Below are 25,636 nucleotides of genomic sequence, written 5' to 3' on the forward strand. Positions count from 1 at the left end.
CAACAGAGTGCAAAGCTTGCTCAAACAGCTTAAATTTAACCAATTTCCCTTCCCTTCTAACTGCATGTCAGGTTCAATAAAACCTGTTTTTGTTGTAGCCAGCAATAATCTCAGGTGCAGCCTCGGATTGCTGAGGCTCACAGCAGTCACAGTGTGGCTGCACCACAGCAACAGGGACTCTTCTGCTAAAGGGAAATTTACAGCTTAGACTTGTATTTTTGTGGAAGAGAATCTCAAGGAAACAAGAGATGTTATATTTCTTCTTACTGTGAAGATATTTTTATTGCAGTTTTATTTTTTTCCTCTAGTAGCATTGAAATTTGGATTTTGCACATTTTGTCAAAAGTACCGATCCCTCACCTTGGATGAAGTCCCCAAATCCTGCCTCACCTCTCACCTCTACCCCCAAGTCACCCATCACTGTATAAATTTGGTGGCTTGAAAGGCTCTTCTAGGAATTTGCAGACTATTATTTTTTCCATAGTCTAGACAAGGTAGATTTTGTTGGACTCTTATAGAACATTTCTGATTGCACAATACACTTGACAGTCAAAATTCAAAACACTGAATTATTATAGACAAAAAGGAATAATTCCATATATTGTCATTTTAGGTGGAATCAGTTTTATTCCTAAAATAGTATTTAAATTGACATTAGTGGGCAAATACATAAGTTTGTCTTTAGTGGTTTTCCAGTGAATAATCTTTTCCAAAGTATACCAGTAAATAGAGATAAGAAGGAAATTTATTTCAGTTGGCTGTTTTTTATGAACATTTTGACCAAAAAAAATGCTGTGTTAGACTTGGAGAACTTGCAGTAGGTGATGGTTTTGCATGTCAGTCATGCAAGGCCAGGTTGTGCTGATACAGCTGTGACCTCAGGAGGTTTCCCACAGCTGCCTCCAGCTGCAGTGTCTGTTCCATTGTTGAGTTGCAGCCACATGGCTCCCCATTGTTACACCAGCCTCATGTTATGCTTAGAGGGATCTGTTATCATTTAGTGCAAGTCAGTATAGAAACCAGCCTTGTTATAGAGATAGAAGTGTTACTCAGGAAGTGGCAAGATGACAAGAAGCATACAAATTAGCAAGAGATGAAAAGATCTTAAGACTTCAGAGTAGCCTCCACAGTTAGCAGAAACTTAGTCTGCAAAGCATTGGAAAAACTTTGTATAATCCATTCTAAGACAGACTGAAAATTCTACCAGAATGGATTGCAGATTGTCTCAGAGTGGCTGAATGTGTTTTAATTGAATGGTATGTATTATTTATACATTATAACATTATATATAAATAGAATATACTTTTCCCTTACGCGTGTGTCTCCTTCCCTTATTCCTATACATCCTATACTTCTCGCTTGTTCCCAGTAAAGTAGGAGATACAATAATCATAAGATACTAAAATTTGTATTTATTATGGAATAAAATTCAAAGTTGATGCCTCTGCATAGCTATCACTGTAACTTTGTGTGCTTGAGGGGTACTTTTTCATTATTTGAAACTGATTTCTTGGAGCACAGCAGTCACAAGAATAAGCCATAAAATCTCATTGCCTTAATTTCGGAGTCTCATCTTATTCTGTTGAATATAAATATTCTGCTTCTGTGCTTCCCTGTTTATGGGGCCTTAAATAAGGTTCTGCTTTTGGTGGCTTTTTCTCTATAGCAGGCTCAACATTGCAAAACTGGTATTTATCCTAACTCTCACAACTGTATGGATACAGCTCTTTGAGCTGGGGAATTAAACCCTAAAGAATGATTAAACCACATCCACAATAAATGATAATTAAATATGTGATCACACATTTTTATTGCTGCTGCAGGAAATAGCTAATCTTTTTAACTATAAAAGCTACACTCAGCTGGGATATATGCTCAAGAATACCATCTCTGCAGTGCCATTGAATTTTGCACTGTCTTTAGCATTTCTTTGTCTGTTCTACTTTTAATTTCTATTGGTGGGTGCCAGTTATAGAGCATTTTTAGAATGGCTTTTACAAGGTAATTATTGAATTTAAAAACTTATTAGATTAAACTGAACAGAACAAATACTATATAACATGAAAAGAAATGCAAGAACGCAATTCAAAATGTAAAATCTTTTAAAAAGAGGAAAAAATAGTTAAATCATCTGAAAAAACTCTCAATATCACCTGGTGAATAGCACAAAAAAGATTTTCAAACTCATGGAAAAGTGATTTTAAAGATTTCACTCTCAGGTGGGGTAATCAAGCATCTTAAATGTTCTTGTTCATGTTGACGTGGTTTAACAGATGCCATTGCCCATCATCTCCTGTCTGTTGGTGGTTCCAGGGTGAGGAAAGGTGTGTTGGGTATGGCTGGTCAATAGATGCTGTTCATGTCTTCAGCGCATTCACAGTTCATATTCTACTGAGAATGCAACCTGCACACTGAACATTTTGTTATGGCTCAGTGGTAACTCAGGACAAGCTGCTCCATTTTAAAAGCATTGCCTGTGGATACAGGGATGTGGATTTGCAGTATCTAATTCACTGCAGCCATTGTGGCTTTAGGCAGAATTTCTGCAAAACTGCAAATGAAACAAACCTGACATACAGAAATGAGCATTTGTTATCTCACAACTTTAATTTCTCAGTCTGCTGTCAGTTGTTAAACTAATAAAATAAGCATAATGATGATTAATAATGGACATAATATTTTCTTTGTTTGCCTATTCAATGTGGGGTTTTTTTGGGGTTTTTTTGGGGGTTTTTTTGGTAACTACCTCAAGTTCACAGTAGACACATTAGAGGAAACAGAGGATGATGAGAGAATTTTTTTTTTTTTGTCTTAGCTACACAGGAAGACCCTAGTGGCTACTCTTGAGATAACTGGCAAGTCATGTATTTTAATGCCATCTATTTTTAGATGCTGCTCGTTTTCACTTCCCCCACACATTTCCCTCACTTCTTTAAGAATTATTCTTGCTCTGCTTCCCATGCAAATCTCTTGCTGTTTTCTAAGTCTCTATTTCAATTATGTTAAGCACATTGAAATAATATTTAGATGATTAATTGAAGCTCTGAAACAGTGAGGAGCACCAAATCTGGAGTTGTCTTTAGATATTTTCTCCTGGCCTATCCCAACAGTGTTTTTAAAAAATCAGAGGTAGGTGGTATAAAATAATGTGTAGTCAAAAAATTGTAACACAGATGTACACTGTGTGAGAAGGGGGAGTTTAGGTTAAAAGGAAGATCATGAATCTGGACTTTACCATGTTGTTGCTACAATTAACAAATCTAAATAACTTCTATTGATAATTTAAATTTGTAACTTCTGGCTTTGTTTTTGCCCTTACTGAAAACAAGGGATGTGTACAACCAGACACAGGGTCAGAGTTAGATGAACCCCAGCTGCTCTGCAGGTGAGCTATAAACCTCACAGCATTCACTGTGTGAGCCAGAGGCGCTGGGGGAACACAGAGCATCTCTTTCTTCCCTCCTCAAATCACAGAAGGTGTGTTTGGTGGTTTTCTGTTTTGGCTATTCAGAGTGTGTAAAGTGCTGTGTTTTCTTTTGGACCTGAGGCGGCCCCAGCCTGGCACCAGCCCAGCAGGGAGATGGGAAAGTGGGTCTTGGTAGAAGACACTAAGAAAATAAAGAAATACTGAAAGGCATCTAACTACAGTGTTGATTTTATAAAGTTTTTTGACAAATTGTCATCATTTTCTAAAGTCACTCATGGAAAAGAGAAAGTCAGATTAAAACAGGCTAATTTTGAATGGAGTTTAACAGGACAAAAAAAAATGCATTTCTGAATCCCAAGAGGTTTCTGCCTGGTGCAGAGAACAGTGTTTTAAAATGTATTTCGTTACTTGTTTTTGGTTGGATTTGAATGAAGGAAATGTGAAGGAAAAATGAAAGATAAACATGGAAATCCTAGATCACAAGTTGCTGTTAATTCTATCCACATTTTATGTTTGCTATTCTTATTTTTATAACGCTATCCAGAAGAGGTCAAGTACGTGAGTGTAGAAATACCTAAAACAAATAGCAAGAGAGCTCATTTAAGACTTGTCTTCTCTCAGCCCTCTAATTCTTGTTGCGGGTTGAGAAGAAAATTCTCTTGGATGAAAGAAGAAATGAAAGGATTATTTAGATCATTTTGCAAGAACCAAGACAAACTAGAAGTTCCTAGTTTTAAAGTTAAGCTTTAAACTTCCTGGAAATGTCCTGAGTTAGCAGCAGCCAGACAGAACACTTCAGGTTGATTTAATACATAATATCTATTTGTCAAAGCTAATTTTCTAAATGGCTTCTGACTATTTTCAGTCCCTTCCCACAAAAATTAAACTTAGCAACTTAAAAGTTCTTCATCAAATGTATGGTTTCTGCACAAAAAAATCATAGAAAGAATCATAGTCCCCATAAATTCAGTGTCCTCTCTAATTCTCTTTGAGTTTGCCTGTTTGGTTTTTTTTTCAGTGTCAATGGCACCACTGAAATGTCATCTATGTGCACAGCTGCTTTAGTGTGGCTTACCTAAATACTTATTGTATTCATGCAGGTTTTAGTAAAGCATGTAGGAAGCTTTCTGAGCAAAGATAACTCCCATACATTGTAAAAGGCAGAATTGGCATTCCCAAGACCAACTCCACTGCTGTCTGTACTCATACTTGAGTTCTGCACACAAGGAAAACCTAGACCTTAGCCCAGTTTTCAGGCTCAAGTTTCACAGTAAAAAAATCAGATCTCAGCAGCCAACTTTTCTACTCAGGCATTTACTTCAAAATATTCTTTATGGTATATTTTTATAAATAGGTGAATAAAGCTATTTTATAATTTTATAAATATCAAACCATCTCCAGGTGAGGCATCAAATCACAAAGGCTGGAGTTTAGTGCTACCATTGTCTGGATTTCTCAGGTGTCCTTTCCAGTTTTTCCCCCTGCTCCTTAAAGGATTTTTGAAGGGAACTTAGGAAATTGGCCATCTCTGAGACCTGCAGTTCAAGCAGCACCCTTGAATTGTATATGGCCACAGAAATCCCGAAGAAACAGTTGTTTTGGGCTATGCTGGACCTGCTGAGCTTGCATTGAGGAAGAGATATGCATACAGGTGACTGTGTTTGTAGGTATTTACTGCCATGCAGATCTAACATCCTGGACATGAAAGGACCGGTTTAATTATGTCCTAATAACAAGTTACTGTTCTAGGCCTTTTCCCTCTCTGAAACAATGTGTTAGTGTTTCATAGAGTGTTTTTGTTTCAAATTTAAAAACCTCAGAGAAAAGCAATAGGCATTTTTAACAGGCCTGGCTAATAAGTCCTATGTCAGGCTGTGCCAGCCTGAGTGAGAGAACTTCAGTAACATTGAGATGGCACTTGGAGGGTCATGACATGACCCTGATTTAATTATGTTGTGGTAGTCCTCATTGTGGGAGACTCCTTCCATCCCCAGCACTGAAATGTCAGTGTTACCCAGGCTCACTCTGTGCAAGGAGGACCAGCATGCCCCTTCCTCCTGTGCTGTGTCCCCACCTCCCTTCCCTTTGTTAGAGACTGTGCTCCTTCCAAAATCCCATGTCACACGCTCCGTCTGCTGTCACTGACACTGCCAGATTAGGGCTCCAGGGAGAGTCAGGATCTCAGTTCCACCTGCTTTTAGAGGAGCTGGCAGTCACGCTGCACTCTGCTTCTGGAGCTCTGCAGAATCAATTCTCGTGGTCTGGAGAGTCAGCACCACTGAAAAATGAAGTTAATGCAGGGTGGCCTTGGGGAATCAAATGGCTGCAGACTCTGACAGAGTCACAGCAGGCTCATGCTCTGTTATCAGCTTATTAAAAATTCCAGTTCTCAGTATAGGATCAGTCATAATTCCTCTGGACCAATTTAGCAGATGGGAGCCTATTAAGTCTTCTGTAATGAAAGCCTACTGAGAAATGCTATTAGTTTAATATTAAAAATTGTTTTGAATGAAGTTCGATTCTTTTCCACTTTAACTTATCTCTTTATTGAAGAAGAGACTGGTATAATTAGCATAAAGCCCTGCAATCATGAATTTTCTGATGCAGTTCTGTTGAAAAATACTGTTATCTCAGTTACAGATGCATTAAGTAAGTGGATGAATGTAGCAGATCTAAACATATGTCCGTGTTGAGAGAGGGTTGGGTGTTGTTTTTTCTTTTTTGCAGCATTTCTGGAATATGAATGTATAGGGCTAACATATGGAATAGCTTCAGTGAGCAGCATCCACAGCACAGCTCAGCAGAGAGAAGCAGGGCTGTGAGCTGTGTGTGCTGTGGGCTTGCCTGGCAGTAAATTGTGTGGCAGTGCTTATAACTTACGTCTGAAGATGGCTTATAAAGAGTAGAACCAGTTTAATAGCAGTGAGATTGCAGAGGATGTCTGCGGAAAATAGGAGGTATTGAACAATTCCAGGGAAGCAAAACTTGAGCGTCAATTTTGTCAAAACTGACAAAGGGTGCAGATATCTGAAGTGTGGGAGAAAGACTGAGGAGTAGATGGAAAAACAAACCTGAGGAGGAGAAGGCACAGGAAAGAGGCCTTGCAAAATAAAGTGAAGATATCAAATTCAGGCCAGTAAAATTCTTAGGTTCACCTGTAAATTGCAACAGTAGAGCTCAAAAATAATTTGGCTGTAGATATAAGCATACATCAGAATATTTGTTGCCAAAAGAACCTAACAGTGCTCCTCTGCCCCCTCAGATCACTGTGCATGTTAAATGTAAATAACTTGTTTTGCTCCCACTAAAGTGCTATTCAGTTTGTGAATCAAGTATAGATGCAATGCAATTCTTTAACCACAGCCAGCAGTATGATAGTGGCTATTTCACCCCGTTTATAATTGTGTACCATTTCCCACTTTCAATGCTAATTTAATTGGTCTCTTTTACTGTGAAGACAGTAAAGAGATCTTTCTACACAGGTGAAAAGATGTAGAAGTGTTAAGGTTGATAAACCCCACACTACAGCTGTCTGGAATTAGGTGCAGCAAACTCAGGAGAAAGCTAATGAGTATAATGAGCACTGATTAGAATGAATTCCAGCTGTAACCCAGTAGTCCTGTTTCTGGGAGCAGAAGAAATTGGTTCCTCTATGCATATTCCTTTTTACTCTCACATGGAAATGCAGCATGTGTTTCCTGGAGATTGATTTTCCTTTCAACATTGAGCTGAGCCAGGGAAAATTAAGAAAAATAAAGTAAAACCATTATTGAAAGAAAAGCATTTTTACTGAGAACCTTGTGTAACTGGTCCCTTATTCACTGATGCTGACAACACTGATGGAGAGTCAGCGATGCACTGTACAACTGAAGTCGGGGTTTGATTGTCTCAGCAAGATAAAATTACTGAATCCACAGGAAGGTAAACAGGGAACCAGCACTGATCCATGTTCCCAGCAACTCTTCATCCCAACTGCAGCCAGAAGTGGAAAAATGTGCTTGGAGTGATGCAGGAGTTTGACCTAACTCTGCTGTCAAGGAGGGAGGTGAGATATAAGTAGGAGGCAGTCTTACACCAAGCAGAGGAAGTGATCTGTAGGCTCAACTGGAGCTTTTATTGAACAAGTGCCTCTGGATCCAGCAAATCATTACTCCTCTCTTCAACATTGAGTAATATAAGATAGAAATCCAGGATTTTCTCCAATTTCTAATTTTCTCAAGATACCTGTGATGTTAGAAGGTTACAGTAACTGGTGTGAATATTAGCTAAAGTACTAATCCATGCAGGCAGGGACTCAGAAGGCTTTGTGCAGTTGTCTGAATTCTGATTTTTTACTTTTAAAACTTGGAAGATTAACATCTCTATAAGTGAGAAGACAGAAGAGTTCAGACCTGTGGCCCTCATGTGTGACATGAAACAGCTTAAAATATTCAGGGTATGCTAAACCTAATCACTGACTAAAGCATTTTGCTAGGAAGCTTGAGAGATATTTTGATAGAGGGAAGGAAAACTAGGCTGCTCTGACTGTTTTAATATTTGAGTTAAAATACAGCTGTGTGTTTCCTTGACAGCAATATATGTACAGCACCACAGAGCAGTTCTCAGACTGGTGTTTGAAAACTTAGCTCAATAATTCTGATGTGTTGGTACAGTTGGAGAAGTTACATTTTGTACTTGAAGATGCTGTAATCAGCGCACATTCAGTCTGCAGTTCATGGGCTGAAAATAATAAATTCTGCCTTTTTATTTCAGTACTTTGCTACCTTAAGAGTAGTGCCTGAGAAGATTGCAAAGGAGGCCAGCTAGAATTGTAATGGTGCAGAAATTGCTTTGTAACTTCAGTTCCCATAGCATTAAGATCAGCATTGCCTCTCACCAAAAAATCCGGCTTATTTTGCCTCAATTCCAGCATACAGGGGTAAAGCACTGTCCTCAATCATTGCTCAGGCTGAATTAACTGAAAACCCATTTCCCATGTCCCAGTGCATCAGTGCTAGACGTGCTTGAGAGGAATTATTTTCTCTATTTCTTAGCACCTATGCTGTAAAAAACTTCCAGTCTGCCACTGTTTTCTTGGAAGTTCTTCCCAGCACAGTGCAGGTGCTGCACATTAACAGGCCCCTGGTGGGGCAGGGCTGCAGTGCCCAGCTGAGAACCCTGACCCTGGCAGTTCCCCACAGCTGATGGAGATCCACTCATCAGCCACCCCACCTTCCCTCGGCTCCTCCCCTGCCTTTTGGCTCTCAGATCACATTCAGGTGCCTCCCTGCAATCTGTTCTAGAATATCTAGATTGCACTGGGTTTTCCTGCAGGTAAGTAACATCTTTGAGCTTTCACTACTGGAATTTATAAAAGGCTATCACTGCAGAGATACCACTTATGGCAGTTTTAGGGCCTGGATACTAAATGAAGAGTCTTAGATGTGGGTGGAAAAACTCCATTACAGTGGCTAAAAAAAGGGTTCTCATCTCCATATGCTTTAGGAAAATCTGAGTCATGGGTTTCAAACTGTGCTTGTTACAGGCTCTGTGTTCTGTATCTTCAGCTACACTGTAGTGACTTATGTGCGGGGTCAACTGCACTGTAAATATTTAAGTATTGTTTAATATGGATAATGTTTCCACGAGAAGATTGAGGCCATTGTGGATGAGAACTTTTCTTTCAATAAGAGGTACTTAATTTGTTCTGCTGTCGACAAAAAAAATCCCCTTGGTTAAACCTGATGGTATTTCTGTAGTTTTCTTGCAATGCCATTCAAAATTATTATAGCACTCCATCTTAACTCATTTTAGACATGCTTCTGTAGTCAGGTGCTCATACCTGAAATAGTCATACAAGCAATTTGTCTTGCTTGTTGGCAGTTTTTTGCAGCCTGTGCAGAGCATTGCAGTGTTGTGATTTACATTACTAATTTAATCCAATGTAAAATAAATTTTGCTTCTACTGCAGTCCCAGTATAGAAACACCCTTAGTTTGCAGTAAGAGCTGACTAAATCAGAGGTAACCCTAGTGGATGGATGGCTTGGTGTTCTGAATTTCTTATAACTGACTCCAAAGTAGAAAAGCATCATTACTAAAGGGTTAGTGGGCATACAGGTTGCATTGAGAAAACCTTCCAAGTCTGCTAGTTCTTCTAATAGTAAGAAGGGGCAAGTAATCATTCAAAGTTTTGCCTTCTTTGATCTTCTGCTCTAAAACTTCACTTCAGATATGCTAATTACTTTAATGCTTTATTCTGTCAAGACTAATTCTGCAAGGTAACAATAACTAAAAAAGGCTCCATGTGCTGGGTTCCTTTCATACCTCCTCCTGTGAACAACATCATTTGTACCTCAGAATCTAGAACCCATGTTTCAGGGTTAGATTTGCCACATGGTATCTTTGCAATAATCCAGAGACACATCAGATCTCTGGATTTGTCATAAACTAAGGATTGGGTGTTTTCTTGTGGTATCCGAAGTTCTACAGGGATATCTATAAGGTTTTTGGTGACAGAATTTTTTTTCCCTAAGTTCATAAGGCTTAAGAAATGACTCCCTGTATAGCTCCTCTAATCCTCTAGCTCCATGGTAGTGTTATTGCTCAGGCCTTGGGAAACGGGTTAAATCAAAATGTTCTTGCAGTTGTGTGGTGCAGTTGAGGAGCCTGAGCTCACTTCACACCAATGAAATAACTGCACAGGTCAAGTTTATCCTAAGGATACAATGATGAAATATAGAGAAACACAGATTCTAAAAGTATATTATTTCTCCCTTCCAAATGCTGCCGATCACACTTGTCAAGCCAGTCTAGAATTAGCTATTTTCTTTAACTATTTTTATAAAGTTCATATAACCCCTGCTTAGATTTAGAATCCATTATTTATTAAAAAAAAAAAAAAGGTAATTTAAAGTAGCATGAGTGTTTAGAAGGAAGAATTAGTGAGCTTTTACCGTAAATAAATACGTCTTTTACCTGGAATATAGATTAGACTTTGAAAAACAGGGGGATCTGTTGCAGAGGGATCTGGATAGATTGGGGCATTGGGCCATGATTAATTTAATAAGTTTAAATTCCTGGTGCTGGTCCAGGGCACTGGTTGACAGTTCAGGAATCAGCAATGTGCTCTGGCAGCCCAGAGGGCAAGGCATGTCCTGGGCTTTGTCAAATGCTGTGACCAGCTGCTCAGAAGAGAGGATTATCCTGCTGCATTCTGCACTCATGCCTCCTCACCTGGCTGGTGTGTGCACTTCTGGACCCCATCATTTAAGAAAGGTCCTTGTATGTGTGCACAGAAAGGCAGCAGAGCTGGTGAAAGGCCTGGAAAGAGGTGTCCTCTGAGGGGTGGCGAAGGGCTTTGGATTTGTCTGGTTTGTAGAAAGGAGGCTGAGGTGACCTCATTGCCCTCTACAGCATCCTCCAGAGGGGACATGGGCAGGGAGGTGCTGAAGTTCTCCCCAGAGAAGGTGTCTAGGGACAAGATCCTTGGGAATGGTTCAAAGCTGTATCACAATGAGTTCAGATTGGACATTAGGAAGCATTTCTTTACCAGGAGCATGGTCAGCACAGGCTTCCAGTGGCAGTCAATGCCCAAGCCTGTCAGTGTTTTAAGAGGCATTTGGACCAAGCCCTTAAAGCATGCTTTACCTTGGTCAGCATTGGGTGATTGTTGTAGGTCCCTTCCAACTGAAATAATCTATTCTAAAAGCAATATTTGGTTCAACAATAGGAGATACTTCACAGCATCCAGCTAGAAAGGGCTAATAAACCAGCAAGTGCTTTTTTAAAAATAACGCTTTCAATATCAATGCATTATCTTTTAGTGCACTATGTGACTGCCAAGTTAATAGAATTATTTTCCTTTAGTTTTGGTGAGAGCAGGTCAGATTCTAAATGTTTGCTTTCAGTACACGTTAAAGAAATGCCTAAGCTGAAAATTGAAAAGAGGCCCCGTTTACTGCATAGCGATCAAAGCATGACCCCTTACTGGCAAGAAAGAGAAATTGAAAACTAATTTCAAGGTTCAGGATTAATTCTCTGTCAAATTGACAGAAGAGAGCCTACACTAGAATACATTTAGCATAAATGTAGAACCTTCTTTTTATCTGTTCCTTTCAGAGTGCAACTTATTACTTTGATTTCATGGTTCCACAGCATAAGCATTTTAAAAGTTAGCTGTCTGAATTTGGTCAAATATCTACAAACACAGGCTTTTTACCAAATGAATCTATCATTTTGCTTCCTATTAACATCACTGTTCTCTGCTGATGACCTTTTCCTGAATGTGTGTTTCTCCATCTTCCCTGCAGTAATTGCTGGAAATGATTGTCATGTAAGGAGCTGGCTATGGCAAACAGGAAACATCAAAGCACTACAGCCAGCATGCTGGATCACAGAGCCAGAGCTTGCCCGACTTCATCTCACAACAGGGAGCCTGAAAATGAAGAAAGTGACCTTCCCATTGAAGATTATGCAGCAAAGGAGGCAGAACTAGCAGCTGTCAGACCAGGCAGTCCTACCCCTGTGGAACATGAGTGCAATGACCATAGTGGAGATGGTGACTCCAGCTCTGACTATGTAAACAACACTTCTGAGGAGGAGGACTACGATGAAGGCTTGCCAGAGGAAGAGGAGGGGATCACATACTACATCAGATACTGTCCAGAGGATGACAGTTATCTGGAAGGAATGGACTGCAATGGGGAGGAGTATGCTCCCCATGAGGAACACCATGTTGAAACAGATGAATGTCAGGAAGCTGTAGAAGAATGGGCTGAAGGTAAAATTCAGCACCAAGATGAAAATGAGGTGATGGACAGGCAAGAATGGCAGGAAGGTCAAGATAATGGCATTCAGATTTTGGAGGATGAAGCATCATCTTTGGAGATCCAAGACCAAGAAGAAAACATCCAGTACTGTCCAAGTGAAGGTGACTATCCGGACTATTACCCAGCAGAGGCTAATGGAAATTCACAGGGAATATCACCATACCATTCTAGAAAAGAGGATGCAGAGCTGGAAGAGCAGGAAGAGGACATTGACCAGATTGTAGCAGAAATCAAAATGAGTATGAGCATGAGCAGTATTAACAGTACAACAGAAATGAGTCCAGAGCACACTGGGACTGAAAACATGGCACATGACTACAAAGAGACTTGTTCAAAGGGAGAAGCTGTTCACAGTGCTAACAGGCATGAGGGGAGGCCCAAATCACTGAATATCCCATCTGCCTCTAAGCACAGTGGAGATGTGCATCGAGGTTTTAAAGCAAAGTCAAGATCCCCAGAGGACAGACAGAAGTGGCCACAGGAGCAGGTATGAGGTGCCTTTTTTAACCAGACTGTCAGAGGCATTATGCAAGTGTTATGTTAGTTATTCCGAACAAAATTAGCAATATCTTAACATGTATTAATATGTAAATGTATTAGCAATACTTTAAATCTTACTGTAACTCACATAATCACATAATGCTAAATGTAATCAGCATATGTAGAGATCTAGCAAAGAGGTATTGCACAGAGAAGAGACACAAATTCAAAGAAAGATATTCCAGTTGCATGGGGCAAAACCAGTTTCTTTACACTATTTTCATTCTGCAGTGACAGTCTGGAGAAACTTAAAACTGGGGTTTGCATTGAAATAGTTAAATTTTTTTTCCATTAATGGCTCCTGTACCGTTGACTTAGTGGTTGACAAATTTCTGGTTTTGCTAGAATGTATGTTGAATCTTGATACTGTATATGTTGAAAAAGCCTTTAAGACGTGCCTGCATATTGCTGTGGTTTTTTTATTAGCTGGACATATCTTGACCTTGACAAAGAGTCAGAAATAGAAGCTTTAGTCTTACCAAAAATGCTGTTAAGCAGTTTTATCACAAGAATGATGTAGAAGTTAATTTAAACTGTGCATGATCTTTTCTTATTCTAATGCTGAGTGCCAGAAGAAGAGTCTAAGAACAAACCTCAAGCTTTTCTAAAGGAAAAGACGTGTGACTCTTTTCCCTGACGTTTCCAATTGAATGTGGTTACTTCTTAGAGAGACATACCTCATTCCCTAATGTCAATTTAAAGCCTTGACTTGGCAGCTCTAAAATTATATGCAGTTGAATATTAGTTATCTTCTGCAATGAACAGATCTACCTAAAAGTTAAAACATAACATGTGCTTGGATAACAAACTAGTAACGATAAATGAATTATTCTGCCTTATCTTTAACTTAAATGTTTTATTAAACTTCGCATGCATAAGTTTCCTGTTTCAGCTTTATCAACTCTGTAAATAGGATTTTCTATAATTAAGTGCCCAACAGTTAAACAATTTAGTCTAGGTGATTCCATTAAAATACATTAATTCCTCTGAAAAACACTAAAAGGAAATCAAATGTTTAAGTATATGCTGATGAAACAGGTCGACCTTCATTATAATTGTGAACAAAAAGAAGTCTTAGGGGGATGTTTTCAGATTTCCCATATCTGCAGCAGTTTTTTAATATTCATTACTACATCCTATTTCCAGAAATATAATTAGAACCAAATTGTGCAACTTACAATATTCAGTGCCCTACTGCCAGCATGAAAGTCCCTTAGTGAATAAGTTTGCTGATGTTGAGAGGTTTGAGCAGCTACTAGGTGTTGGCTGGGAGCACAGAGGTTGAGGTACCGTGTTTTAGACTTTAGTGATGGTCTTTCTCCCAGCAGCTGCTACTGGGAATGTTGTTCCTTGCAAGTTCTTAAAATATTTGCAGAACAAAAGACAAGAGGGTTTCCTGAATAAGAAATAAGAAATTCCTTAATGCTTGACTAAATAATTGTTGGGGTTCCCCCTCACCCCACTGAATGATTACCCATTCAAAACAATATTTGAAACAGACTTTTATTTCAACAACTTTTTGTTGTTTTGAAGTTTATTTATCAGAAGCTGAGCTGAACTGCGCTGAACCTTTGTCATTCTTAAAGACTCCTTACAGCTGAGGGTTGTGTAACACCTGGGTATTGGTATAACTGCCCCAGTGTGAAAAAACCAAAAGCACCTAAGGATTCCTGAACTGCCTGTCTGAGGCTTTGTTTGTTATTTCCTGTCAGTCTTGGACCAATGCCTTCATCTTATTTAATAATGAGGAAGCACTACTGTGATGGGTAACCCCAGGCTGGATGAAGCCTGAGCTTAGACCATCACTTTTAATAGCAACCACAAGCTCCTGTCTTAATGAATAGAGAGCACTGGACAGTACACAGTGTTTCATTCCTTCAAACATAGAGACAGGGAATTAGAGATACAGCAGTACAGGTATCTGCTCCAGATCAGGCTAAACAAACTGGGAGACAAGGCAGACATTTCATTTAGAAGAAAGGTGACAAGGCACAGCTGCTGTGGGCACTTCACTGAAGAGAAGAACACAAAGCTCCAAGGCAAAAAGCTGGGAAGTGGTATTTGAGGCTCTCAGTTGGAGACAGGAGGTAATTCTCCCTCTACCCACCCAAGCCTTCAGTGGTGTAAAAGAAAGAGTGAAAACCAAGTTCAATAACTTTTGGCAAGCATTACTTGAATGTGTGTCATGGCAAGACTGGTCTTACCTTGCTGTGTTCTTACCTACTGCGGGTCATCATTCTCAGCTTTACCCAAAATCAGGCTCATGGTGAGGGCGTTACAATGAGTTCAGTACCCATTTCTGCCCAACTTTACTTAATAGCTCCTTAAAAGTCCTTAGCACAAGGTGTGGTTGGATGTTTAGCATTAATATTGGACCTCATAGAATTTAGATAAAGTGCAGAGGATTTTGTTTTTCTTTTGGGACATTCAATTCTTTTAATATTTACTATGAACCATCAAAGGGATGGATGGAATTAGAGTATTGCCTAAATGAATCTGTGTCTCATTTGTGAAACCAAGACAGCCATAATTTTAACTACAATATTTAAATCAAATACAATAATTCAATTTCTTCCATAGTGAAAGGGAAATAACCCAAGGCTAGAGTACATTTGCATTCTAAACTTACTGTTTGCAGAGAAACTGCTTAGAAGAGCCTTGGTTTTGTCACCTTGCTAAAAGATTTGTTATTATAAGTGTGCATCTCACAGTACAAAATATCAGGCTGAAAGGGATGACAGAGGCAGACATATTGCATATAGAGCAGTTTTTTTGCCTCAGTTATCTTTAGATAAATGTAGATTTGAATGCTTCTAGGTTAAATCAAGATATACTATGTCTATGTCAGTTTTTGTAAACAATGAGCAAGCAGGAAGGTGCATTTGTTATTTTATGCACATAGTATGCTCCCCTTAGCTTTTTCACGTTTATTTATTTCCTTCTCTCAGCATGGGGACAGTGCTCTGCTGCTGCAGAGTCCAAATCCAGGAGCCTTTTGTCTGTAAAGGATTTCATCTTTAGAACAGTGTGAAGAAACTAAGATAATAGTTTAGAAAATGTGTATTCTTAGGAATGTCTTGCTGGAAGTCAGTCTGCATATTATGGGATGCATTTGAGACCAGATTGTAGAAAACACAAATGGGTATAAATGAAGACTATTAAAGAAGGTTTCTGCATTCTCCTGTGTGTTCTAGGCAGCTGTGGGGCAGAACTAATAAACAGCTGTTACCAAGTGACAGTTCCCAAACTTACCAAATACTTACTAGAAAGTGCTAAACAGTCCAAAGGGTCTCAAACAAAACCGGTTTCTCTGTGCTAATTGGCCAAGCCACAGACTTTTAGCCTCAGCTCCTGACAGCAGCTGACAGCAAAATCAATATCTGTTGCCTAAAGATGCATTAGTGACAAAGTCTTCTCTGGAAGTTTAAATCAGAAGGCAGCATGTGCTCCTAATTACAACTCCCTAAGAATTCAGCAGAGCTGTTTCTCTGAAACGCATCATGGCTGGGTCTCAATTTTAAATATATGCGAGGACAAAAGAAAAAAAAAAGGCTCTTTGAGGTGGTAAAAATAAATTGGCAATTATTTTAATGTCTATTGAAATTCGATAGAGCATTGAAATAATTTTGTGGAATGCTTAGATCTCTCAACTTACTCTGACTCCCCTTTTCCTAAACTTGATTTGCTTACTCGGAATTACTTGTCAGAATTTTTTTCTCTTCACTCCTGAGGCATACTAGCACCACTACTAAATTAACACATAAGTAATGGAATATTCGTGAGAGAAGAGTGTGAAGTCTGACCTTTTTTCCTGTGATCACAATCAGAAAACCTTCATCTAGTCAAGAGGTGCCTCATTCAGAGTCTGTCTTGGTGAGAGGATCCTGCTGGGCCAAACTGCAGCTCCTGACAATGTTACCAGTGCTGAGGATAACTAATGCAGTGCTCAGGGAGGTGCATTAGCCCATTCCATTACACATCAGCAGCCTTCAGCAGGGAGCTTATTTCACTTGTGCAATTTCATAGGAACAGAACTGCCACAAGAGACTTGATACTAGGCTACCACATCTTCTTTTAAAGGATGTTTTAGATGTAGCTTGAGGTAAGGACACATCACCCAATGATAAACTGTCAACAGAAAACAACACATCACAGAATATAGTAATGAAAATTTTGTCCTTAAGTGGCAAACATAAGATCCGTCTGTTTTGCTTTTGTTCTAGAGAGAGGCAACAAACCTGGCTGGAAGGCCAGTCAGGTCTATGGGTTTACTTGTTCAACGAGTAACAACAATTCTGTCAATTCACCACAAAACGACTCTTTCCCAAGAAGACTAGTATTTTTCTCCTTAGAGCCTACCACAAGGAACCTTTTTCAGCTGGAACCCACCACAAAACATCTCTTTTCCAAAAAGCTTAGCCATCTTCAAGATGAGTTTCAGAATATATAAGCCAGTACACTGGTCTCTGAACACATTATTTGCTAATGAAAGCAGCATTGCTGCTTAAGAGATGGGCAGGTGTGGAACATAAGGCTCATTATTTTCATGTTTAAACACACTAACAAAGCCCTTCTCCCTGTATTTCCTTCTGCAGGCAGTTGTTGGGCACAGAAAGTGTGAGAGAGGCACAGCTCCCCTTACATGGGCTGCTGCTGAAGGCTGTGCTACCTCCAAAGCTGGGAAGAGCGCAGTAATGTGATGTTACAGTCAGTTTTGTTTGCAGGAAGTGCTCACAGTGACACCCTTCCCTCTCCATCACAACCTCTTTAAATAGCAAAGTGTTAATAGATCAGCCAGAGGCAGACCATTTGTTTGGACAGATATGCCTAAAAGGAATGGATGAGTCCTTTATACCTGAGATTCTGACTAATTACTCTGGGGCTGCTAAACACATAGGCAAAACTCTGGGGCAAAAATAATGGCCCTATTTTTGGACACCAAATAATAAGAAAAAACATTGGTTATGTTCTTTGTGGAGGCGGTGTGATTGATCCAAACTTATTGTGAATTCTGCTTTGGCTTCTCTTTGGAACCAGGAAGCACACGATAATGACATAGAGTACAGATGTGACTGGGAACAAGTAAGCTTTGTTCATGTTCCTGAAATCCTGAAAATTGGAGTTCCAGTAAATCACACCTCTGGATAAATCAAAACTGAGAAGCTATACAAATGTTTAGTCAGGTTTTTTTTTTAGGACTGTGTAGAACTGCATATGCAACAATTACCACAGAGCATGATTGATATTACAATCCCCAGGGCTGACTGAGATGGCAGATTTGAGGCAGAGACCTGTTTCAATGTTACAGCACCCAGGTGATGCTTACAAAAACAGACAATTCTTTCTTTACATGCAGGTGCATTTTTAGTTCAGTCAAGTGTATGATAATGAGAACTGACAGAGCTTTAAAAACACTGGCATTCTGTTGTACATATTAGAGTTAATGTATTTGCTGCCAGTGTTTACAGTTTAATGTGTCTTCATTGTGGCCATGTCATAATCCCTGCTTAAAGGATACTTGATCTAAATCCTGCTACTTTAGGGAATAATGTATGATTATTATGCTTGCTTTATTTAAGTCCCCTAGATATTTGCTTACCTCATTAATATATTTCACTGCACATCAATACAGATGGCTCCCTATTAGTTTAGCCATGCAATATAATTAGATTTGTCTTGTCTCAAACAGAATAGTGTTTATAAGCAGGGATATGGTGAGTTTCCCAAGTCTGGGTATAGCTCAGTATATCTCAGACAGTTGTTTCTTTATTAAAGTCCTACTTACTACTTGGGTGAATCTTTGCTTTGTGTATATTGTCTTACCTGAAAATTGTCATTACTGAGCTCAAATGTGCCTGCTTTGTTAGCATATTTCATTCCTCTGACTAAATATTAGTCGTAGGGAATAATTTGTCTAGAGGTGAACATAAAGACTTGCTTTGCCTACAGCTACATACTGTGTTTGAAGGTCAGAAGCCAAGGAGTCATATTCCCATTTAACGTTCAGGCTGACCCTTTCAAATAATCCTCAGTGGTTTCCATTTGCACAACTGTCAATACAAGTTTTTATTTCTGAAGCTTTACAATGGCAGTGGCATTTTGGTCCTCAGTTCTACACATTATGGGGAAACTAAGAAAAAAGGGAAAAATTAAATATCCTAAACCATAAAAATTTGTTCCAGAAAGCACCTTAGTTTTCCAGATTTGTAACACTGAAAATCTGAGCCATGAAAACTTCATTTTCTTGGCACTCACCAGACATGGGCACTCTCCATGTTGGGTGCTGGTGTTGTGTGACTTGGGTCAGATCTGAAAAGAAATTCTGTCCCTGAGACTACTGGAACAGGAAAAAAGTGTTCTGTAGTTTAATATAATGTTAGTTTAGTGTTTTCTTTGTGTATGATTTTATATTTTCTCTTTCACATTTCTTCTGGAGCCTGAGGTTGTACTGCCAGCATCCTGTAGATTTGCTTGGCCCATGAGGAAGGAGATGAAATACCTCCTACAAACACAGGATCCTACATTCAGTGCTAGAATTCTGTTTTTCAGATCAGAGATGGCTATTAGAGCTGTTTTGATTTTGTACAGTAATGAGAATAAACACATTTAAAAATTCTGACTTTGCCTCCTGATTTATTTGGACATGATAGCATTTGACTTAATTTCATATGAAAAATTTGCATTGACATAAAATAATTTAAATTTAAATCAGTACTGTAACTTCTACTTAATGATAATTGAAATGTACTATTATTTACATCAAAGTAGATACTTTATTATAATTAAACAGCTGAACATTTTTATGTGAAACTGATATTTCCTAAATTACAGTAGGAAATTCCAACTGCCATATCCCATTATGATATTTTGGTACCAGTAATGAATATTCATTGTACATAAATAACTTCAGATAAGTAATGGAGAACATGATAAATAGAGGTAATGTTCTGTGAATTTTTATTTAATTTAATCTGGTCAAAATTTTCTGATCCTCTTTGCATCATTGACTTCCACTGAAATCTCTGCTTTATTTTGAAACCTTCTAGAAAACAAAAGGATATGAAATCCTTTCTTTTTTCTTGCAGATGTGCAACGGTTTAGAGCAGCCCAGGAAGCAGCAGCGTTCAGACCTCAATGGCCCCGTTGACAATAACAATCCCCCCGAGGTAGGTACCTGGGGCTGCCAGTTGTGCTGCCTGGCTTCCTGCAGCCCTCACCCTGGCAGCCTTCTCCCTCTCACACACACAAACCTCGGCTCCCTTTCTTTTCCTGAACTGACAGTAAATACCATATCTGCCTACTCTGAAAAGGCTTTAAACTATACCCATGAATTTTTGCTGCCTCACTCATTTTATGTAACTGTCTATGGTGTGTGTTCAAGCCTAAAATTTTCTGATGACATGCAGAGTAGGGAGAACACTCCAGAAGTTCTCTTTTTGGGTTATTGGAGTGCAAAAGTGGCATCCAAAAGAAATTGTGTTCTGCTTCCATTCCTCTCCCACCCCCTCCCAAAGTCAGTCCTGGCTTAGTCAGCTGTGGAGAGACACAGTGATAGACAGACCTGCTCTTGTCACTGAAGACTGGAGCAAAGAAGACAGAGAATGCAGAATGAGTTATGCTTGGGGCTAGACACAGTGAAATGAAATTGAGACTTAAAAGCAGGAGTCTCTTATCTCAAAACCATAACATATTTAGCCTGTAGCCTGTTATATTAACGAAGAGACACTTTCTAAAGCCTTTTCCCGTAATGGAGAAATCAGCCTCTTTCCTGGAAATTTGAATGACTGAGGAGGCTTGCAAAAGACAAGGAATGGAAGGGCTGTATCTGTTCACTGAGACTAAGGAGAGTAGCCTAGGAAGAGCACTTTTATGGACCCTGCTAAGATAAGTGTAATTCCATGTACTGAGCAGTCAGGGACAGTTCTTCTCATTCACTGACTAGAATCTTGCTTTGTAAAACATTGTTAAATGTTCTTTATTGGAAATTTGGGATATCACTAATAGGCAATGTGATTTAGTAGGCAACTGATTGTATTGGGAATTGCTGGTTTGTATTGTTCATTTGAAATCTGACTTCCTAGGCCATTTTCATGGTCTTCCCCATGTGTCCCTTATTTTTTTGTCTGGTGGGACCTTGAAATACTTTGAGACTCCCAAGTACAGAGCACTGAGTAACAGTTAGGTTGGGTTAATGACTATGTAATGTATTCAGTGTGCTAAACAGAGCCTGTGTGACAGTGGTCAGCTGTTTAAATATAGTAACAATTCATTTCAATGTGTGAAAGTTATTTTGTTACAGCTATACCATTTTTATTTCTCAACAGACAAAGAAAGTGTCTTCCTTTCCAAGTTTTGTTGATGGTAAGTTTGACATCATCCATAGTTAAAGTAGGATAAAGTGGAAGCAAACACTTTAATATATATAAAAGATCACAGTTTTAAAACCGAGTCAAACCCAAGAGAACACAGCTGAGAAGTTCAAGTATGGAAGTATTTAACATTTTCACTCTCCTTATGGCAGTGGGGGCCTAGTGGTGATAAAAAGGAGGAGCAGGTAGAGCTCCCAGAAGGATTCAGGTGAAAATGAAGAACAGCTACAAATCTGGAAGGGGTTAAAAAGGGTGTAACAGTGGGCCCACCAGGAGGTTTACAAATGTGTAAGAGCACTGTGTTCTTCAGAGCCCATTGTTGCACTCTGGGAACCTCAGTTGTCAGCACAAATGGAAAGGTTCTCCTGACCTGACCAAACAATGGTAATCCAATCCTCTGTTCAGGAGAGCAAAGCTTTCATGTGTTTCTTCAATCTCTTCAGCAGTGCTATTACATATATTCTGTTAGAAGAAAAACAAGTCAATTTATTAATGCAAGCAGGTGGACAGAAATAAAACAGGATTGTGCTGAAAAACATCACCATTCTCTGATTCACAGACAGCTGAAGAACTTTTTGTAGGGAAAATGCACACAGCTCTTCCTGCAAAGAAAATGACTACACTGTAAAGTGAGAAAAGACAGTAGGACACTTTCAAGAATCTGATACCTTAGATCTGCCATGAATACGCACAATAGAAGCCTTAAAAGAATGTGAAAAACTTAATTCCTAATGCCATTCTCAACTCAGGGAAAACTTAATGCAATTTAGAATAATATTAGGATGTCCAAGACATTTTTCTTTTATTCTCTGATCTTACCATCTTGACAAGCATTTTCTGTTTCAGTAATTTACTTAAAGAAGTAGAATAAATGGGAAGTTCAAAGATTGTCCCTTCAGGTTGACATCTGAGGGATATTACATGGAACACTTGGCATGTACTGGCTAACGGGCTCTAAATAGAGGTACATTTCAATGCATTCCCCAAGGGTGGCAGAGACAAGAAAGCAAGCTGATGCTTTGTAATAAGCATCTGCTGATTGTGTAGTGGGCAAACATAAAGCAAGGCCAGCATGCACAGAACTTTAAAGCAGGCGAGACAATTCCCCCTCACGGTGCTACAGATACAACTGCACGTTTTAATTTTACTGGGATAAAAAGGTTATGTCTTTTTCTTTACATACCAGTCAGCTCACTACTCTGCTGAAAAGGGGTCAGGATACCCTTTACATAATATAATACCTTTTTTTAGTTCAATCATTTTGCTTGCTCTGATTTTTTCTGTAGTGGCACAGTATGTGAGGATAAGCTGTCTATTAGGCTTTTTCTATTGCAGGTATTGTATGGCATTGTCTAATACAAATAAATACATGTCTCACTAGGAGCTTATGATAGCTTACATGAACTGCTCTCTGAACTCAGAGAAAAACACAGGTTTTATTATTAATTTGTACGTAGAGTCCCAAAAAAAGCACAAGACCCTTCTGCACATGAGAAAAGGTTCTTCCAGCTAACACTGCTATTGTTCCCTGAGCTTTGACAGCAATACCACAACCATATTCTGGTTATGTTCCTATTCAATTTTAAAGCACTTACAGCATGACTCCTTAACTACAGTAGCTATATCTGTGTTTCTATTGGTACATAATATTTTTCATATGCCACGTGAACATAAGAAATATCTTTTAATCTATCATACCAAAATGCCCTTTGCTGTTAGAATTGTTTCAATAGTAGTACCACTACATGCTCATAGGAGTAATTAGTTCTATGTTCAGTGGTTCAGGCTTTTCTGCACTGTCCTACCACCATAGATCTTATTCCCTTACACAGTAACAAGCATGATGAAGTAAAGAAGTCAGTCAGAAAATGGGAGTTGTAGATAGACATTCTGGAAGGTGACTGATGCCCTGGGTCCCTTTACTCCTTATGAATAATCTGCTGCAGTGCCACATGTCCCAAGGTCTCAGTGACTTCATGGAGTCTGATAGTTCAGCAGGAAACTGAACTTCTGTGCTCAGAGTGCAGTCTCTAAATGCTATCTGAATCCTTGGCTTACATGATGATAAGGAGAAATAAAAATGCCTTCCTAACAGATTAATGAATTCAATAATGCTAAATTATTGGGGTTTTTTGTTATTCTTGAGTTTTCTTTTTTTTTTTTTCTTTTTTTTTTATGAATACAAACGTTAATTTAAAAAATGTTTGGACCTAGTCTACTTAGTCTAGAAATATCTTTAAACTTGTTACAGTAGTAAATCAGCAGAAAACCAAGTAATCCTTATTGCCTTGACAAGTGCAGAAATTTGCAATTTGATTTTTCAGAAATAGTTATCTAATGTTTAAGCATCAATATTCAACATAAAATTCCAATCTTTGCTCACATTAAACTGCCCTTCACATTTGAAACCTGTTCCTTCTTCCTTTCCTCATCAGTAAGCCTTTACACATGCTTGCAGTCAAGGGCATGCTTAAGTGCTCTGATGAGCTGGGACCTCAGCCAAGTCTGCATTTTTGCATTATTTAAAGCAGACAGAAATAAGGGGAGAAAACACCCAGGTGACCCAATTTGACCCTGGCAATTTTCAGCATCATTCCATCCTTCCAATACATCTCTTGTTTACCTGACAATTGCTTACATTGCCTTCATGATGGGAAATGTATGTTGGAAATGTTTTCTGCCCAACATGTCTTTTTTTTTTGGTCTTTTTTTCTGTATTATCTATTCCTGTAAGCATTTTCTGCATGCTGTTGATTTATATATGATGTAGCTGACTTTGTTTCTAGTACAATGATTCTGCAAAACATCATTTTCTAAAGCTATGAAGAGACAATGCAATGACATCCAACCAAAAGCCCAGTCTTTAAAGAATCCAAATAAGTAACATTAGGATTATAAAATTGCTTAACACCCTAGATTATTTCCATGCTCAAGAATTTTTTTCATACAGATTAGTTATAAACACCATTGCTGTCACAAACAGCCAAGATATGAGGAGAAGCGGTTGTTTCCTTTGTAGCATCCATAGGTTGCACGAGACCCCAAAGATACCCTGGGCATTTTGCTCAAGGTAGTAATGATTGTATGAGAATTTGCACAAAGAATTGCAGTTTTACTTGTCCTCAGACACAAACATTTCAAGAAAATTAATCTAAATTACCTACTAAGGGAGTTTACTTAAACTGATTTAAACATGTGGGTAAGCCTATTTCAGAGTTAAAGTAATCTTGATTCAATTTAGCCTCATTTACTTAGCCCGAAGTGAATGAAAGAAAACAAAATTAAAGCTACTTTAATTTTGAGTGAGCCTGTTGATGCAGATTTCTAATGAAGTTTTGCTACCTTAACATTAAATTCACGTTATTAATTAATTTCCTTCTCTGCTGCCCTTGAAACAAGATGTCAATATCATGCAACATTAGTATTTTGTTGCATGCTGCAAGAAGTACAGATGTATGAGACTGTGTTTTAGACTTGAAAAGACAAATGAATAACACCATCATACAAAATACACCATTCACCTGCTGAAAAACATAATGGTACAGAGAAGCGGTGATACAGGAATAGTTCTTGTGGAATTTTAATTTTCTTTGATTTCTTTTAGTGAATTAAGGCTGCAAGAACAAGGATTGTTTTTTGAGATATTGAAAGATTTGGCCTTTTTGAAGAGTTTCAGTGACTTCTAAATTACTGGCTTCTCAAGGGTTTCTTTGAGGGTTTTCATACTTCTAGTGGAGATTGTCAAGATATTTTTTTATGCTTTTCCAGTAGTTCAAAAATTTTAAATTCCACAGAATTTTATTCTGAGTTATAATGAAGGTCTAAACCCTTACTGGATTTGTACAGATGTGAGCTAAATCAAATGTGTTCTGTGGTATATAATTATCCTTTTGAAGATTAAATCTGTGGTGTTTGATAGCAAACCAAGTAACTCCAATTTGTGTGAGCATTGTTAGTTAATCTCAGGTCTCTGAAGAGTACAGGGCTGGTATAAATATATATCTACATGTTTATATACCTTGAGTACTGAATTACAAAGATTCTGGGTTTTTCAGGGGGGTGAGATTTCTGGCAGGTGGATTTGAGATCTGCAGGGATGAATAAATGTCAGCAACACTGCCTAAAGAGGAAAGTCACTCCTTTTAATCATGTTTATATTCTGTTGGAAGACTTTTGCTAGATTAGAATGGAATAGGAAGGATATTAAACTCACTAAAAATGTATGTGTAAATCACTATTTCAGTAAATTTAATCAGCATAGCATGCCATATATTTTTTTCTTTTCCACATAATAATCTTCCACATCGACTTGATTATAAATAAATTCAACACTGAACAATAAACCTTTTTTTTTTTAAATTAACATTCCCCTTCAGTGTCATTTTTCTCCTCACACAAGATTTTTATGCAAAAAAAAAATGGATTAGAAGGTCATCAAGTGGATCTAGCTCAAAGCACATTTGTTTTATAAAACTGTTGAGGAATAAAAAAA

The 25,636-nt window shown here is 38.5% G+C and overlaps 1 protein-coding gene across 2 annotated transcripts in view; it reads left to right on the forward strand.

Annotated features, from left to right (window-relative positions):
• The window catches only part of APBA2 (amyloid beta precursor protein binding family A member 2), an 86,669-nt gene that overhangs the window by 39,366 nt on the left and 21,667 nt on the right, over positions 1 to 25,636 (forward strand). For both annotated transcript variants that reach the window (XM_083870632.1, XM_083870633.1), the window contains exons 2-4: positions 11,717 to 12,722; positions 19,861 to 19,941; positions 21,100 to 21,136. In XM_083870632.1, coding sequence (XP_083726758.1) covers positions 11,754 to 12,722; positions 19,861 to 19,941; positions 21,100 to 21,136 — 1,087 coding nt within the window. In that variant the 5' untranslated portion in view covers positions 11,717 to 11,753. The remainder of the gene's footprint in view (positions 1 to 11,716; positions 12,723 to 19,860; positions 19,942 to 21,099; positions 21,137 to 25,636) is intronic.

This window comes from Zosterops lateralis (assembly GCF_965231275.1).
Source record: "Zosterops lateralis genome assembly, chromosome: 13".
NCBI lineage: Eukaryota > Metazoa > Chordata > Aves > Passeriformes > Zosteropidae > Zosterops > Zosterops lateralis.